Raw genomic sequence first — 18,724 nt, forward strand, 5'->3', positions numbered from 1 at the left:
GTGAATGAACCTTGAGCATTTTATGGAACCAGTAAATGAATGGTAATGAATGGTGTACGGAACAAAAGACACCTTCAAAAGCGCTGCTTGCACACATTTTTTGCTTGTAAACAACTGTTTATTATGGAATTTTATTTTGCGGAGCAATTTCTAAAGTTTTATGGCATTTTAAAATGATACAATATTCAATCTATATTTTTGTGCCAGTACATGGTCAATCCATCGGCATACAATAACATGGTGGCCAGAAATTCCTCTTATCAAATATTTGACCATAACCACCAATATCTCAAGGATTATTTGGGTTGCCGTTTGATCAATGTCAGGAAAGACTCTCTAATGATTTCCCGACCTTCAACTGCCACCGGCGTTTGGGAAATGCCGAGTGGAGGGCAAGGGGCGGCACACCGTGACGGGTGATGTTGGCTAATAGTGGTGGGTGCCTCTACCAATAAAAAAGGTCGTCCGCAGTCCAGTGGTACAAGTGGTACAACAGAAAATTGTCAGCACATACTGCAGTCCAGTGGCCAGTGTCGTCAAAATGCATCACCTCTTGTTATTAGCTTTCACCTTCTTATTGGCTCAAGCACAAGTGAGTATATTCTTTTTCTTCTTGCGGATTATCAAATTGATACTACTTCTCACTGATGTACAATGGACGGATGGTGTACCGTACATGATTCCATCTCATCATCTGTCTTTACAGGGCCGAGGCGACGATGGCTGCACCCCAGACCCCGAGTTTGTAAGTGTTTTCTTCTGTCGGAATGATTTTGGGTGGTGTTGCTTTGCCTTGCCCGTACTAAGTTTCCCTGAGTGTGGTAAGATGTTTTTGGATTGTCAGCACACACTGTTTTTTGTTTTTTTTTGGTTTTGGTTTTCTTCGGTTGGAATGATTTTGGGTGGCGTTGCTTTGCCTTGCCCGTACTAAGTTTCCCTGAGCGTGGTGAGATGTTTTTGGATTGTCAGCATACACTGTTTTTTGTTTTTGGGGTTTTGGTTTTCTTCGGTCGGAATGATTTTGTGAGGCGTTGCCTTGCCTTGCCCGTACTAAGTTTCCCTGAGTGTGGTAAGATGTTTTTGGATTGTCAGCACATACTGTTTTTTGTATTTTTTGGTTTTGTTTTTCTTCAGTCAGAATGATTTTGGGTGGCGTTGCCTTGCCTTGCCCGTACTAAGTTTCCCTGAGTGTGGTAAGATGTTTTTGGATTGTCAGCACACACTGTTTTTTGTTTTTTTTGGTTTTGTTTTTCTTCGGTTGGAATGATTTTGGGTGGCGTTGCCTTGCCTTGCCCGTACTAAGTTTCCCTGAGCGTGGTGAGATGTTTTTGGATTGTCAGCATACACTGTTTTTTTTTGGGGGGGTTTTGGTTTTCTTCGGTCGGAATGATTTTGGGTGGCGTGCCTTGCCTTGCCCGTACTAAGTTTCCCTGAGTGTGGTAAGATGTTTTTGGATTGTCAGCACATACTGTTTTTTGTTTTTTTTGGTTTTGTTTTTCTTCAGTCAGAATGATTTTGGGTGGCGTTGCCTTGCCTTGCCCGTACTAAGTTTCCCTGAGTGTGGTAAGATGTTTTTGGATTGTCAGCACACACTGTTTTTTGTTTTTTTTTGGTTTTGGTTTTCTTCGGTTGGAATGATTTTGGGTGGCGTTGCTTTGCCTTGCCCGTACTAAGTTTCCCTGAGCGTGGTGAGATGTTTTTGGATTGTCAGCATACACTGTTTTTTGTTTTTGGGGTTTTGGTTTTCTTCGGTCGGAATGATTTTGTGAGGCGTTGCCTTGCCTTGCCCGTACTAAGTTTCCCTGAGTGTGGTAAGATGTTTTTGGATTGTCAGCACATACTGTTTTTTGTATTTTTTGGTTTTGTTTTTCTTCAGTCAGAATGATTTTGGGTGGCGTTGCCTTGCCTTGCCCGTACTAAGTTTCCCTGAGTGTGGTAAGATGTTTTTGGATTGTCAGCACACACTGTTTTTTGTTTTTTTTGGTTTTGTTTTTCTTCGGTTGGAATGATTTTGGGTGGCGTTGCCTTGCCTTGCCCGTACTAAGTTTCCCTGAGCGTGGTGAGATGTTTTTGGATTGTCAGCATACACTGTTTTTTTTTGGGGGGGTTTTGGTTTTCTTCGGTCGGAATGATTTTGGGTGGCGTGCCTTGCCTTGCCCGTACTAAGTTTCCCTGAGTGTGGTAAGATGTTTTTGGATTGTCAGCACATACTGTTTTTTGTTTTTTTTGGTTTTGTTTTTCTTCGGTTGGAATGATTTTGGGTGGTGTTGCCTTGCCTTGCCAATACTAAGTTTTCCTGAGTAAGTAAGATGTTTTTGGAATGGTCAGTACACAGTTTTTTTTTTTTTGGTTTTGGTTTTCTTCGGTCGGAATGATTTTGGGTGGCGTTGCCTTGCCCGTACTAAGTTTCCCTGAGCGTGGTAAGATGTTTTTGGATTGTCAGTACATACTGTTTTTTGTTTTTTGTTTTCTTTGGTCGGAATGATTTTGGGTGGCGTTGCTTTGCCTTGCCCGTACTAAGCTTGCCTGAGTGTGGTAAGATGTTTTTGGATTGTCAGCACAAACTGTTTTTTTTGGGGGGGTTTTGGTTTTCTTCGGTCGGAATGATTTTGGGTGGCGTTGCCTTGCCTTGCCCATACTAAGTTTCACTGAGTGTGATAAGATGTTTTTGGATTGTCAGCACATACTGTTTTTTGTATTGTTTGGTTTTGTTTTTCTTCAGTCAGAATGATTTTGTGTGGTGTTGCCTTGCCTTGCCCGTACTAAGCTTGCCTGAGTGTGGTAAGATGTTTTTTGATTGTCAGCACACACTGTTTGTTTGTTTTTTTGGTTTTGGTTTTCTTCTGTCGGAATGATTTTGGGTGGTGTTGCCTTGGCTTTCCCGTACTAAGTTTCCCTGAGTGTTGTAAGATGTTTTTGGATTGTCAGCACACACCGTTTTTTGTTTTTTTTGGTTTTGGTTTTCTTCTGTCGGAATGATTTTGGGTGGCGTTGCCTTGCCTTGCCCATACTAAGTTTCCCTGAGTGTGGTAAGATGTTTTTGGATTGTCAGCACACACCGTTTTTTGTTTTTTTTGGTTTTGTTTTTTTTCGGTCAGAATGATTTTGTGTGGCGTTGCCTTGCCTTGCCCATACTAAGTTTCCCTGAGTGTGGTAAGATGTTTTTTGATAGTCAGCACACACCGTTTTTTGTTTTTTTTGGTTTTGGTTTTCTTTGGTCGGAATGATTTTGTTTGGCGTTGCCTTGCGTTGCCCATACTAAGTTTCCCTGAGTGTGGTAACATGTTTTTGGATTGTCAGCACATACAGAACAGACCTGGCAAAGCAGCCAAGCTAACTTCCTCTCTGAGTGTCATGTGTGAGTCAGTTGGGTTTTTTTTACCTCACAAGCTATTAGTGACATCATAATACTCCCAAGACTAGATTTTCTTTAGGAGGCTTAGTGTCCAAATTCACAATGCTGTTTCTGTCAGCCACATCTAAACCACAACCTGTATGGATGCCCGTCGGCAATGCCCGTACACGCTGCAAAGTATTTCCGCGTATCGTAATCAGTTGACACAATTGACCAGATTCCTGGCTATTTCGTTTGTTGATGATCGAAAGAAAAGGTCGAAGGTTAACACAATGTCAGGAATATTTCTGAAATGGATGCAAGCCAATAAATATACACCATTGAAATTCTAAATGCTCCACCTGTACGTTCACCCAGGGAGAGTCATGTCCGACGCACTGCGGAGTGGCAGACGTGATGAGCAACTTCCACACACACGTGCGGGAGGGTGCAACCAATGCCGAGGAAGACTTAACAAAGCTCGAGGAGCAGAGAGAAAAACTGGAGATAAACATCAATACGATACGTGAAGACAGCAAACACGTGACGACGAAGACTCAGGGTAAATTGCTACGGATTCATATATTCCATGATTTAACATTTTAACAATTCTAATATCTTCTTTTTTTCATCTCCGCAGCCACAGCATTGACAGACGACAAAAGCATTTCAATTTTTTTTTTTAAATTTAAACTCCGGCTCTGAGACTTCCAGTTGTTCACATCGAACACGTCGTTTACACTAAACCCGTTGATCCATCCTCAGACTTGAGAAGCAAAGGATATGGCACCATTGAGAATATCCTGGAGCAAGTTAAAATATTGGAATCCGTCTCAATAAGCCATGACAACCAGATCAAGTGAGTACCGTAACTATCACAACTCCTACCCTATTAGTTAGTACACCAGGAAATAATATTCATAATTCGATATTCGGAGTCTGGCATCAAGCTCTGCTCACTAAGCTTTCCACCAATGGAATCTCGGCCTGTCTCCTAAAATGGCTTGCAGATTTCTTCCATGCATGCTAGAATCACAGTGCTGTGTATGGAATCCTTTCTCCTTCTCTTCCTTTGGGGACTGATCCTCCATGGGAGTGTTTTCCTATTTTTCTAGTTTGCATCAATGACTTCTGTGCTTTTCTGGAACTGGAAAATCCTCTTTAGAATCCTCAGATGATTCCACATTTAGTCAGAAAGTTCCTCTTTCATCCCTCTTCTTGTTCTGTTTGAGCTTGTGTCCAGCTTGTTCCCCACCCTCCCCCTGCACTCACCCTTTCCCTCACTCATTCTTCCTCCAAGTGTATCTCCCTCTACCCTGCTGTTGGTGTTTTTACCCACTTTCCACTGTGTTCTTGCTCTTCCATGACCGTAAAACTTCGCATACAAAAAAGAAAGTTGGTTAAATAACTTTGTGCATCCTCTGATGGAGGTGCAGTCCTTGGACCTCTTCAGCTTTAAAATCTGTCTGTCATGATGGGACAATCAAATCTGGGAACTATGGCCTTAGTGGCTTTTCTGCCTAGCAAACCACCTTTAGAGGCCATTTTTCCCCGCAAAGCGGGGGTTGGCCTTTTTCGGGAACCGTGGTTGTTGTTGTTTTTCGGTCCCCTTTTTGAAGCAATGTTTTACGGCCGGATGCCCTTCCTGACGCCAACCCTTTTTGCCGCCTTTAACGACAAACAGGGAATTACAAGTGAACTGGTACTCAATTAGCCGACCTCGGAAGGATGACAGGCTGAGTCAACCCCCCTGGCCGTCCTTGGATATCATCCACTGTTAATGGATAGCTGTTAAAGGATAGCTGTTAATTGATAACTGTTAAAGGATAGCTGTTAAAGGATAGCTGTTAAAGGATAGCTGTTAATGGATAACTGTTAATGGATAACTGTTAATGGATAGCTGTTAAAGGATAGCTGGTAAAGGATAGCTGTTAAAGGATAGCTGTTAAACGATAGCTGTTAAAGGATAGCTGTTAATGGATAACTGTTAATGGATAGCTGTTAATGGATAACTGTTAATGGACAACTGTTAATGGATAGCTGTTAAAGGATAGCCGTTAAAGGATAGCTGTTAAAGGATAGCTGTTAAACGATAGCTGTTAAAAGATAGCTGTTAAAGGATAGCTGTTAAAGGATAGCTGTTAAAGGATAGCTGTTAAAGGATAGCTGTTAATGGATAACAGTTAATGGATAACTGTTAATGGATAGCTGTTAAAGGATAGCCGTTAAAGGATAGCTGTTAAAGGATAGCTGTTAAACGATAGCTGTTAAATGATAGCTGTTAAAGGATAGCTGTTAAAGGATAGCTGTTAAAGGATAGCTGTTAAAGGATAGCTGTTAAAGGATAGCTGTTAATGGATAACTGTTAATGGATAACTGTTAATGGATAGCTGTTAAAGGATAGCCGTTAAAGGATAGCTGTTAAAGGATAGCTGTTAAACGATAGCTGTTAAAAGATAGCTGTTAAAGGATAGCTGTTAAAGGATAGCTGTTAAAGGATAGCTGTTAAAGGATAGCTGTTAAAGGATAGCTGTTAATGGATAACTGTTAATGGATAGCTGTTAAAGGATAGCCGTTAAAGGATAGCTGTTAAAGGATAGCTGTTAAAGGATAGCTGTTAAAGGATAGCTGTCAAATGATAGCTGTTAAAGGATAGCTGTTAAAGGGTAGCTGTTAAAGGATAGCTGTCAAATGATAGCTGTTAAAGGATAGCTGTCAAATGATAGCTGTTAAAGGATAGCTGTCAAATGATAGCTGTTAAAGGATAGCTGTCAAATGATAGCTGTCAAATGATAGCTGTTAAAGGATAGCTGTTAAAGGATAGCTGTCAAATGATAGCTGTTAAAGGATAGCTGTCAAATGATAGCTGTTAAAGGATAGCTGTTAAAGGGTAGCTGTTAAAGGATAGCTGTCAAATGATAGCTGTTAAAGGATAGCTGTCAAATGATAGCTGTTAAAGGATAGCTGTCAAATGATAGCTGTTAAAGGATAGCTGTCAAATGATAGCTGTTAAAGGATAGCTGTCAAATGATAGCTGTTAAAGGATAGCTGTCAAATGATAGCTGTTAAAGGATAGCTGTCAAATGATAGCTGTTAAAGGATAGCTGTCAAATGATAGCCGTTAAAGGATAGCTGTCAAATGATAGCTGTTAAAGGATAGCTGCCAAATGATAGCTGTTAAAGGATAGCTGTTGAAGGATAGCTGTCAAATGATAGCTGTTAAAGGATAGCTGTTAAAGGATAGCCGTTAAAGGATAGCTGTCAAATGATAGCTGTTAAAGGATAGCTGTCAAATGATAGCTGTTAAAGGATAGCTGTCAAATGATAGCTGTTAAAGGATAGCTGTCAAATGATAGCTGTTAAAGGATAGCTGTTAAAGGATAGCCGTTAAAGATAGCTGTCAAATGATAGCTGTTAAAGGATAGCCGTTAAAGGATAGCTGTTAATGGATAGCTGTTAAAGGATAGCTGTTAAAGGATAATTGTTAAAAGATAGCTATCAAAGAATAGCTATCAAAGGATAGCTGTCAAAGGATAGCTGTTAAAGGATAGCCGTTAAAGGATAGCTGTTAAAGGATAGCTGTTAAAGGATAATTGTTAAAAGATAGCTATCAAAGGATAGCTATCAAAGGATAGCTGTCAAAGGATAGCTGTTAAAGGATAGCCGTTAAAGGATAGCTGTTAAAGGATAGTTGTTAAAGGATAGCTGTTAAACGATAGTTGTTAAGGGATAGTTGTTAAAGGATAGCTGTTAAAGGATAGCTGTTAAAGGATAGCTGTTAAAGGATAATTGTTAAAAGATAGCTATCAAAGGATAGCTATCAAAGGATAGCTGTTAAAGGATAGCTGTTAAAGGATAGCTGTTAAAGGATAGCTGTTAAAGGATAGCTGTTAAAGGATAATTGTAAAAAGATAGCTATCAAAGGATAGCTATCAAAGGATAGCTGTCAAAGGATAGCTGTTAAAGGATAGCCGTTAAAGGATAGCTGTTAAAGGATAGCTGTTAAAGGATAGCTGTTAAAGGATAGCCGTTAAAGGATAGCTGTCAAATGATAGCTGTTAAAGGATAGCTGTTAAAGGATAGCTGTCAAATGATAGCTGTTAAAGGATAGCTGTTAAAGGATAGCCATTAAAGGATAGCGGTTAAAGGATAGCTGTTAAAGGATAGCTGTTAAAGGATAGCCGTTAAAGGATAGCTGTCAAATGATAGCTGTTAAAGGATAGCCGTTAAAGGATAGCTGTTAAAGGATAGCTGTTAAAGGATAGCTGTTAAAGGATAATTGTTAAAAGATAGCTATCAAAGGATAGCTATCAAAGGATAGCTGTCAAAGGATAGCTGTTAAAGGATAGCTGTTAAAGGATAGCTGTTAATGGATAGCTGTTAATGGATAGCTGTTAAAGGATAACTGTTAATGGATAGCTGTTAAAGGATAGCCGTTAAAGGATAGCCGTTAAAGGATAGCTGTTAAAGGATAGCTGTTCAAGGATAGCTGTTAAAGGATAGCTGTTAAAGGATAGCTGTTAAAGGATAGCCGTTAAAGGATAGCTGTCAAAGGATAGCTGTTAAAGGATAGCTGCTAAAGGATAGCTGTTAAAGGATAGCTGTTAAAGGATAGCTGTTAATGGATAGCTGTTAATGGATAGCTGTTAAAGGATAACTGTTAATGGATAGCTGTTAAAGGATAGCCGTTAAAGGATAGCCGTTAAAGGATAGCTGTTAAAGGATAGCTGTTAAAGGATAGCTGTTAAAGGATAGCTGTTAAAGGATAGCCGTTAAAGGATAGCTGTCAAAGGATAGCTGTTAAAGGATAGCTGCTAAAGGATAGCTGTTAAAGGATAGCTGTTAAAGGATAGCTGTTAAAGGATAGCTGTTAAAAGATAGCTGTCAAAGGATAGCTGTTATCGGTTAGCTGTTAAAGGATAGCTGATAAAAGATAGCTGTTAAAGGATAGCTGATAAAAGATAGCTGTTAAAGGATAGCTGTTAAAGGATAGCTGTTAAAGGATAGCTGTTAAAGGATAGCTGTTAACGGATAACTGTTAAAGGATAGCTGTTAAAGGATAGCTGTTAAAGGATAGCTGTTAAAGGATAGCTGTTAACAGATAGCTGTTAAAGGATAGCTGTTAAAGGATAGCTGTTAAAGGATAGCTGTTAACAGATAGCTGTTAAAGGATAGCTGTTAAAGGATAGCTGTCGAAGGATAGCTGTTGAAGGATAGCTGTTAAAGGATAGCTGTTAAAGGATAGCTGTTAAAGGATAGCTGTTAAAGGATAGCTGTTAAAGGATAGCTGTTAAAAGATAGCTGTTAAAGGATAGCTGTTAAAGGATAGCTGTTAAAGGGCAGCTGTTAAAGGATAGTTGTTAAAGGATAGCTGTTAAAGGATAGCTGTTAAAGGATAGCTGTTAAAGGATAGCTGTTAAAGGATAGCTGTTAATGGATAGCTGTTAATGGATAGCTGTTAAAGGATAACTGTTAATGGATAGCCGTTAAAGGATAGCCGTTAAAGGATAGCCGTTAAAGGATAGCCGTTAAAGGATAGCTGTTAAAGGATAGCTGTTAAAGGATAGCTGTTAAAGGATAGCTGTTAAAGGATAGCTGTTAAAGGATAATTGTTAAAAGATAGCTATCAAAGGATAGCTATCAAAGGATAGCTGTTAAAGGATAGCTGTTAAAGGATAGCTGTTAAAGGATAGCTGTTAATGGATAGCTGTTAATGGATAGCTGTTGAAGGATAACTGTTAATGGATAGCTGTTATAGGATAGCCATTAAAGGATAGCTGTTAAAGGATAGCTGTTAAAGGATAGCTGTTCAAGGATAGCTGTTAAAGGATAGCTGTTAAAGGATAGCTGTTAAAGGATAGCTGTTAAAGGATAGCTGTTAAAGGATATCTGTTAAAGGATAGCTGTTAAAAGATAGCTGTTAAAGGATAGCTATCAAAGGATAGCTGTTAAAGGATAGCTGTTAAAGGATAGCTGTTAAAGGATAGCTGTTAAAGGATAGCTGTTAAAGGATAGCTGTTAACGGATAGCTGTTAACGGATAGCTGTTAAAGGATAGCTGTTAAAGGATAGCTGTTAAAGGATAGCCGTTAAAGGATAGCTGTCAAAGGATAGCTGTTAAAGGATAGCTGCTAAAGGATAGCTGTTAAAGGATAGCTGTTAAAGGATAGCTGTTAAAGGATAGCTGTTAAAAGATAGCTGTCAAAGGATAGCTGTTATCGGTTAGCTGTTAAAGGATAGCTGATAAAAGATAGCTGTTAAAGGATAGCTGATAAAAGATAGCTGTTAAAGGATAGCTGTTAAACGATAGCTGTTAAAAGATAGCTGTTAAAGGATAGCTGTTAAAGGATAGCTGTTAAAGGATAGCTGTTAAACGATAGCTGTTAACGGATAACTGTTAAAGGATAGCTGTTAAAGGATAGCTGTTAAAGGATAGCTGTTAAAGGATAGCTGTTAACAGATAGCTGTTAAAGGATAGCTGTTAAAGGATAGCTGTCAAAGGATAGCTGTTGAAGGATAGCTGTTAAAGGATAGCTGTTAAAGGATAGCTGTTAAAGGATAGCTGTTAAAGGATAGCTGTTAAAGGATAGCTGTTAAAAGATAGCTGTTAAAGGATAGCTGTTAAAGGATAGCTGTTAAAGGGTAGCTGTTAAAGGATAGTTGTTAAAGGATAGCTGTTAAAGGATAGCTGTTAAAGGATAGCTGTTAAAGGATAGCTGTTAAAGGATAGCTGTTAAAGGATAGCTGTTAAAGGATAGCTGTTAATGGATAGCTGTTAATGGATAGCTGTTAAAGGATAACTGTTAATGGATAGCCGTTAAAGGATAGCCGTTAAAGGATAGCCGTTAAAGGATAGCTGTTAAAGGATAGCCGTTAAAGGATAGCTGTTAAAGGATAGCTGTTAAAGGATAGCTGTTAAAGGATAGCTGTTAAAGGATAGCTGTTAAAGGATAGCTGTTAAAGGATAGCTGTTAATGTATAGCTGTTAATGGATAGCTGTTGAAGGATAGCTATCAAAGGATAGCTGTTAAAGGATAGCTGTTAAAGGATAGCTGTTAAAGGATAGCTGTTAAAGGATAGCTGTTAAAGGATAGCTGTTAACGGATAGCTGTTAAAGGATAGCTGTTAAAGGATAGCTGTTAAAGGATAGCTGTTAAAGGATAGCTGTTAAAGGATAGCTGTTAAAGGATAGCCGTTAAAGGATAGCTGTCAAAGGATAGCTGTTAAAGGATAGCTGCTAAAGGATAGCTGTTAAAAGATAGCTGTTAAAGGATAGCTGTTAAAGGATAGCTGTTAAAGGATAGCTGTTAAAGGATAGCTGTTAAAGGATAGCTGTTAAAGGATAGCTGTTAAAGGATAGCTGTTAAAGGATAGCTGTTAAAAGATAGCTGTTAAAGGATAGCTGTTAAAGGATAGCTGTTAAAGGATAGCTGTTAAAGGATAGCTGTTAAAGGATAGCTGTTAGAAACGCTGTGGGTAGATTTGGACGAAACTTGATGGACAGGTTGTATTTGTGAAAAGGACGAATTAATTCGATTTTGGTTAAGATCCACATCCACATATGAGAATTGTTAAAGTGATTCTTCACCATTGGGCGATAGGGCCAAAAATTATATATAGCAGGATAACTCAAAAATTTGTGGACGGATTCGGACAAAACTTGGTAGTTTATTTGGATAGACGACAACAACAAGCCGATTAGATTCTGGTTCAGGTCCGGATCCAGATCCGGCCTATCAGTTGGATACAAAATGTAAACTGTTCAGCCTGGTGGAGGTTTGCGCTCTACGGAGTACTGTTATAGTTTCTCATCAGCATCTATCTTGTTCTTGGCTGTCACATCCATTTGCTGCTTAACTGCCTATCCTCTAATTCTTCGTTTGGCTGTCTTCTTGTGCTGTCTGTCCTTTTGCAGGTCTGTGTAACTTGTCCACCTGTTCCCCACCTCATTGTCTGTGCATTGACTAACCCCTTCTACGAACCTTGACCTCTGCAATATCAAAGCAGGTCATCTATTAATTACAGAAATGGTTAATGTTTGACGACCTCCTCACGACCTCCTCACGACCTCCTCCCACCCTAATCATATATACATAACCCTTCCCCAACCCATATTCTTATCCACTTCTAACCGAGCTTTTCTTTCTCCACATTTTCACGCTCCTTTATGCAACTTTGTCACCCATAGTCCCATACCCATGCGTGCATCAGAAATGTTCTAATAATGATGGGAAATCTGAATGTAAAGGGAGGAGCACAACAACATGATAATATTGTAGCCAACTAAGGGTCGGGGAAAGGAACAGCAGATGAGACAAATGAAAACATTTCTGTAAGGATAACATATTGTCTATTCTGAGTAGATGGTTTCAGCAGACAAGAGGAAAGTTACAATGGGAATTGTCCTCCAGGTATAAAGAGGAAGCTGGGGACTGACTACAAACTACATCATGGGAAATCAAAGGTTCAGGAAAAGTGTCAAACGAGGAAAAAATTATCCATCGGCAGATATCAACTTGAGGACCAAGCCAGTAGTGGGAACGGTCATACTCAAGCTAAAGGTCATGAATAAAGCAAAACAAAGGGTGCACTTGGACATGGGTATCCCAAGGCTACCAGAATCGCAGGCAAGGTTTGCATCGGACGAAAATCTGGAGAGAATATACAAAGGCAAAAGCGGTGTGGCTGACATTTGTAAACTGCAGACAGACAGACAAGTGAATCAATTTGCTTAACTCTGCCTTTCGCTTTGCGTGCGTGGGGTAATAACCTCAGGTTATGCTCCTGATAGAGTGTACTAACAGCAGAATCACCAGAGCAGCTGCAAGAAATAGTGATGGCAGTGAATCAGAAAGGTAAAGGATATGGAATGAAAAATCACCATAAAAACAACGAAGACAACTGCGATAGGTAAACAGCAAGATAAATCAGTACTGGAAATCTCAGTCGATCGTAACAGTTTGGAGCAAGTGGACAAGTTTCCCTACTGAGAGTTTCCTTCTGTGTCCCTCTTGGCAATCCCAAGCATCATCTCCTCCTCCCCATTCCTCTATACACCCATTGTTTGTCCAAGTCTCGCTGATTTTGTCCACCCCAAGCATCCTCTCCTGCTCCCCATTCCTCTATACACCCATTGTTTGTCCAAGTCTCTGATTTTGTCCTCCCCAAGCATCATCTCCTGCTCCCCATTCCTCTATACACCCATTGTTTGTCCAAGTCTCTCTGATTTTGTCCACCCCAAGCATCCTGTCCTGCTCCCCATTCCTCCCCACATCCATTCTTTGTCCAAGTCTCCCTGATCTTGTCCTCCCCAAGCATCATCTCCTGCTCCCCATTCCTCTATACACCCATTGTTTGTTCAAGTCTCCCTGATCTTGTCCTCCCCAAGCATCATCTCCTGCTCCCCATTCCTCTATACACCCATTGTTTGTCCAAATCTCTCTGATTTTGTCCACCCCAAGCATCCTCTCCTGCTCCCCAATTCCTCTATACACCCATTGTTTGTCCAAGTCTCCCTGATCTTGTCCTCCCCAAGCATAATCTCTTGCTCCCCATTCCTCTATACACCCATTGTTTGTCCAAGTCTCCCTGATTTTGTCCACCCCAAGCATCCTGTCCTGCTCCCCATACTTCCCCACATCCATTGTTTGTCAAAGTTTCCCTGATCTTGTCCTCCCCAAGCATCATCTCCTGCTCCCCATTCCTCTATACACCCATTGTTTGTCCAAGTCTCTCTGATTTTGTCCACCCCAAGCATCCTGTCCTGCTCCCCATTCCTCTATACACCCATTGTTTGTCCAAGTCTCTCTGATTTTGTCCACCCCAAGCATCCTTTCCTGCTCCCCATTCCTCCCCACATCCATTGTTTGTCCAAGTCTCCCTGATCTTGTCCTCCCCAAGCATCATCTCCTGCTCCCCATTCCTCTATACACCCATTGTTTGTCCAAGTCTCCCTGATTTTGTCCTCCCCAAGCATCCTCTCCTGCTCCCCATTCCTCTATACACCCATTGTTTGTCCAAGTCTCCCTGATCTTGTCCTCCCCAAGCATCATCTCCTGCTCCCCATTCCTCCATACACCCATTGTTTGTCCAAATCTCCCTGATTTTGTCCACCCCAAGCATCCTCTCCTGCTCCCCCTCATTCCTCTATACACCCATTGTTTGTCCAAGTCTCCCTGATCTTGTCGTCCCCAAGCATCATCTCCTGCTCCCCATTCCTCCATACACCCATTGTTTGTCCAAGTCTCCCTGATTTTGTCCACCCCAAGCATCCTGTCCTGCTCCCCCATTCCTCCCCACACCCATTGTTTGTCCAAGTCTCCCTGATTTTGTCCTCCCCAAGCATCCTCTCCTGCTCCCACATTCCTCCTGACACACAATGTTTGTCCAAATCTCCCTCTGTCTTGGCCTTCAACTCTGCTGTTTATGTTCCCCCCCCCCCCCCCCACCCACTCTCTCTCTACTGTTCCTTTTGTCCTGTTGCATCCTGATTCATTTAGTGTACCAGTACTAGCTCTTCCAGGAGCCTCCACTATGTATACAAAAAAAGAAGGTATGTACATCTTCGCTGTATGATAACAGAGAATGGGAAATGTGACACAGAAATGAGAAGGCAAACAGAAATCGATGGAAGTGCTTTCATTAAGTTGGAGCAAGATGTTTATATCTAGACAAATTATCACACAAATGTTGGAAAAAATAGCTAAATGTCACGTGTGGTCAGCACTGTTTGATGGAGTAGATACGTGGACATTAGTAGCACAGTGGTAAGTGGGCTGGAGGCTTTTGAGATGTGGATGTACAAGTTGGATGTTCAGAATCTTCTGGATGCAGAATAAGGTAAAGGAGGAACTCTTAAGGACAGTTATGTAGAGGAGAAGCTTGTTGGATACCATCAATAAACAAAGTGGATTAAATCTTAGTCATATCCTTCGTTATGACTGCACTGTCATACCCTGGTCATATCCTGGAGCTCCATGGCAGTCAACCTCCTGGACGAAGAGGACAACTGACCTGACTTGATGCATTAGTCATAAATAAATGACCCCTAATTGCACTAAAATTTATGTCGTTAGGACCAAAGACTGCGCTGTTGAGTCTAGTACTCCAGACTAAACTTTTATTCTCTCACACAACTCCATCATGAGGCAAAGAGTTGGTGATAACCTTTGTACGGACCCTTTTATGCGTAGAGAGCTGGTGGAGTTGTACAAGACCAACCGGGATCAATCCGAGATGCTGAAGGCCAATCTCGTCAGCATAGTGGGTACCTGCAAGCGGTCTTGTGTTGACAAGACCGAGGAGTCCATCTCACCGATCACAGGGAAAGGTGAGCTTGCTCAAAAGAAACACACTTTCCAGATGGAGACTTCCTCGGGACAATGCAGTATCCGCATGGCTCCATGTGTCTCCAACCTCTTGTTTTTGTTTCAGATTGCCAGCAGATCGCTGATAATGGGGGCACTCAGAGTGGCTTGTACAATGTGAAACCTCTCAAAGCCAAGAGTCCCTTCCTCGTTTATTGCGAGATAGACCGTGGGGTTGGTTGGACGGTCATCCAGCACGTATGTTACTCTATTACTCGGCGACTCGAACAATATTGTGGAGCACTACGCTTATCCTGCAGATTGATCTTTCCAATCTGTTGATCTCCATTCCACTGAGTGTTTCTGGAACAATGCACGATGAGCCATTTACAGTTATCTTTGTTGTCTTTAGCTAACTGTAAAGTTTTTGAGTAACCTTGAGGACTCCTTTCCGCAGCATACCAAATCCTTCCTTTACGCACACTACTCAACCGACACATTTGTCATTGCTGTGTTTGCTTGTCCATTTAATGGCATCGTCTAACCTATCCCACTCCTTCACCCAATTCCAGCGCCAAGATGGAAGTGTGAATTTCTCTCGAGGATGGAATGCTTATCGAGAGGGCTTTGGGTACCTCTCACCCACACTGAACTCCGAGTTCTGGCTCGGAAATGAGAAGATGCACCTGCTGACCACACAGGATCAGTACCGGCTGCGTGTTGAGCTCACCGACTGGGATGGAGAAAAACGGTGCCTGCTCCCAAATAAATGCATGAGCTGCAACAAGTTTTTGCTTAATGTTTTTGTCCAATGGCTTCAATAAATCGTCTTGCTTCTTGCAGCTACGCAGACTACGGTCACATAAAGATTGGAGCCGAGGATGACAGTTATCGCTTATTTTACTCCGTGTTCCTGGAAGGAGATGCTGGTGATTCTTTCGATGGATTCGATTTTGGAGACGACCCCAGTGACAAGCAATTCACCTCTCACCTGGTACTTGAATAGCCTATCATAGTTTGACTTGATCACAACACTCAATTCCATGAAATGCCACAGTAATCCATCTGCAAAAGGCCCGCATTATTATGGATTAGCAGGTACCCCTGGAAATTCCGCGTAATGCAAAATGGAACTTCAGGTCCTCAACAACTCACACCCCTCCACCCAATCCTGAGATACTCCATAATATACTCCTGTAGTGAATATTATGGGGCTTTGAAAGGAGTATTGAAGTGTGCAGAAACCCATACACGAACGACAATGGATAAACATCAACACGACATTTGGGATGCGAACCTGGGATCCTGGCATCATGATCCATGGGTTCAGATGTTGACCCTAAACAGGACATCCTGCTTCGAGGACCACGTTAGGGGTGCTCAGGGTACCAGTAGACAAAGACCTGTTTTTGTCACATTTTGTTCAATTTTGAAATGCGATCCCTTGCCTATGAAGAATCTCATCACTGATGCAAGGTACACAAGTGTTGCGGAAATGATACCGGTGATGTTCTGATGCCGCCATTTTCAGCTCGGTTGTTTTTGTTGTCATAGGGCATGCAATTCAGCACTCGCGACAGCGACAACGACAGGTACGATGGAAATTGTGCGGCACAGGATGGCTCGGGCTGGTGGATGAATCGCTGTCACGCTGCACACCTCAACGGACAGTATTATCCTGGTACGGACTAAAGTTTAAGTAATTTCTTCTCCAATGACAATACGCTTGAAGAACAAGTTCTTCTATGTTAGAGATGCAATTAACGGACATGACATTTTGAATATGGGAGTTTACTGCTCCAACTGCTGTAGGCCTCGTTTTACAGTTACACTAACCTTCACACATTGTGGTTGTGGTGATCATTCTACCCAGGTGGTCTTTACACCAGGGATGAGGAAGCTGGTACCTATGACAACGGCATCATCTGGTCCACGTGGCATGACCGCTGGTACTCTCTGAAATCCACTTCCATGAAGCTGCTGCCAATGGTGCGGCAATTGGGTGCAGGCCAGAAGCGTGGAGACTACTAGCTCATCGCAGAATGACCTCCACCTTAATAACATACCATAGCAAAAGTCACGCACCACCATGCACGAACTACCACCACCAACACAAACTATGAGTACAACAATGGAATAAAGAAAGAAAAAGGGAAATGCAAGTATATCCACATACCTTCCCGCCATTGCTACATTACTCTTATTAGTGTGAGATAAAACCAAACAAAAACTCACAAATAAACGACAACACCACTCGGTAGAGCGCAAACCTCCGCCAGGCTGAACAGTTTATGTTTTGTATCCCACTGATAGGACGGATCTGAATTCGGACCTAAACCAAAATCTCATCGGCTTGTTCTTGTCACCAAACCAACTCATCCACCAAGTTTAGTCATAACTCGGCCGTAACTTTTTAAATATCATGTTATATATTGCTTTTTGCCCAATCTCTCAATGGTGAAGAATCACTTAAAAATTAAATAATTGTGGTAGCTGAATCCATATTCAGATCTTCACCAAAATCGAATGTATTTGTCCTTGTCACACACCCAACCTCTCCACCAAGTTTCGTCTAAATCCGTCCACAACTTTTGGAGATATCCCGCTATGTATCGGTTTTGGCCCTATCTCCCAATGGTGAAGAATCACTTTAAAATTCTACTAGTCGGATCCGAATCCGGATCTTCACCGAAATCTAATAATTTCGTCCTTGTCACATACACTAACTACCTCTCTGCCAAATTTAGTTTGAATCCGTCCACAACCTTTTGAGATATATTGTTCACAGACAAACAGACAGAGAGACAAACAAACAGACAGGGGTGAAAACATAACCTCCATCCACCTTTGGTGGCGGAGATAACAATCCTGGTAGTTAATCCAATGGGGAAATACTTATTGAACAGCCACATATTTTCCAGCTTCGGCCTGACTTGGATGGCTGGCCATATACTGTACCTTATTTGCCAACTTTGACCTTTAATGGCTGGTCACATTGTCGTGTCGTCCAGCGATTAAGACCACTGCGTGACGAATGACCAATCGTTTTTACTCCCGAGGTGAACTCCCAAAATCCTGGCGGTTATTTTTATGACGCGCGCAGGACGGAAGGCAGCGAAGGTGCTTACATGAAGGGAAGCACATGGGCTTAATCTGAAACCCACAATGAACAGACACGACACGACAAATAAAATGCAACACAAGAATTATATGAAAATAAATCAGAGAGGTGAAAATGAAAGGTGCGGTAAAAACGAACATCTACTTTGAGGTACCTCACATGCAGACTCAAATACAGACAAGGGGACGGACAATAAAATAAAATGTTTCCCTTTTTATCGGCCGGCACTCAGCTTTGGCCCAAAATGCTTTTAGGGGCTTGGTGGTCGTTGCAGCCGGTGTAGCCACTAGCGCAGGAAGTGCTCCAACAATGGCACCGAAACCGCACGTCCAAAACGCCAAGGCGTGAGCAAGCAGCCGAGACAGCCCTCTTTCACTCTCCACTGTCAAGTGCCACGCTGACCCCAGCTCCTTGATGAGCCCAAATGTTGCCCGCTTCTGTCGAGATGCTGCCGGTGCAGCAAAAGCTCCACGCTCCTTCTAAAGCGCACTAAAATCACCAGCACAGCGCAAAAGGATGGCGCCCTTCCTCCTCCTGCACAAAAACCCAAGAAAGCGATCCTTCTTTCAACAGTCCTTTTTCCCTCAAACTTTTTCGCTCTGACGTCGCACTGGCCAATCGCCGAGCCCCATCGAATCACCCCATGGTCGTGCTCGGCCAATGACAAACTTTGGGGCATGGCCTGCCGGCTTAGCTTGGTGTGAGCGTCATTAAGGCGTGGCTTACTTACCGTGGCTTACTTCACTGTCAGCGGTTCCGGTGATTGTTGTTTAAAGTTAAACGGAGGTTTTCTTTACGGCCAGCCTTGTTGTAGTTGTAAAAACGTAGGGAAAAGCCACAGGAGGCAATCAAATACCGGCAGGAAAATAACCTTAATCCCTAACTAGATAACACAGTTTCACCCCTTGTGTGAAGACACATAAACAATCTTAAGCTCCAGTTTCCCTACTTAAATATATTTAGA

At 41.9% G+C, this 18,724-nt stretch overlaps 1 protein-coding gene across 1 annotated transcript; it reads left to right on the forward strand.

Moving 5' to 3' along the window:
- Positions 1-322: 322 nt before the first annotated feature.
- On the forward strand, positions 323-16,796 carry FGG (fibrinogen gamma chain). Its single transcript, XM_068122136.2, has 10 exons — positions 323-592; positions 707-745; positions 3,713-3,896; positions 4,100-4,193; positions 14,526-14,662; positions 14,767-14,897; positions 15,212-15,390; positions 15,483-15,633; positions 16,194-16,320; positions 16,513-16,796. Exons 1-10 carry the CDS (start codon positions 542-544, stop codon positions 16,668-16,670), a joined length of 1,251 nt encoding a protein of 416 aa, XP_067978237.2. The 5' UTR covers positions 323-541; the 3' UTR covers positions 16,671-16,796.
- The last annotated feature ends 1,928 nt before the right edge of the window (positions 16,797-18,724 follow it).

This window comes from Myxine glutinosa, chromosome 7, assembly GCF_964187855.1.
Source record: "Myxine glutinosa chromosome 7, kmMyxGlut1.1, whole genome shotgun sequence".
NCBI lineage: Eukaryota > Metazoa > Chordata > Myxini > Myxiniformes > Myxinidae > Myxine > Myxine glutinosa.

Excerpts from the sequence above, each read along its gene's own strand:
- FGG (XM_068122136.2), top strand. The coding sequence starts at position 542 with ATGCATCACCTCTTGTTATTAGCTTTCACCTTCTTATTGGCTCAAGCA. Across the intron at positions 14,663-14,766 it reads CTCACCGATCACAGGGAAAG|ATTGCCAGCAGATCGCTGAT; the intron begins GTGAGCTTGCTC and ends TTTTTGTTTCAG. Across the intron at positions 15,391-15,482 it reads GACTGGGATGGAGAAAAACG|CTACGCAGACTACGGTCACA; the intron begins GTGCCTGCTCCC and ends TGCTTCTTGCAG.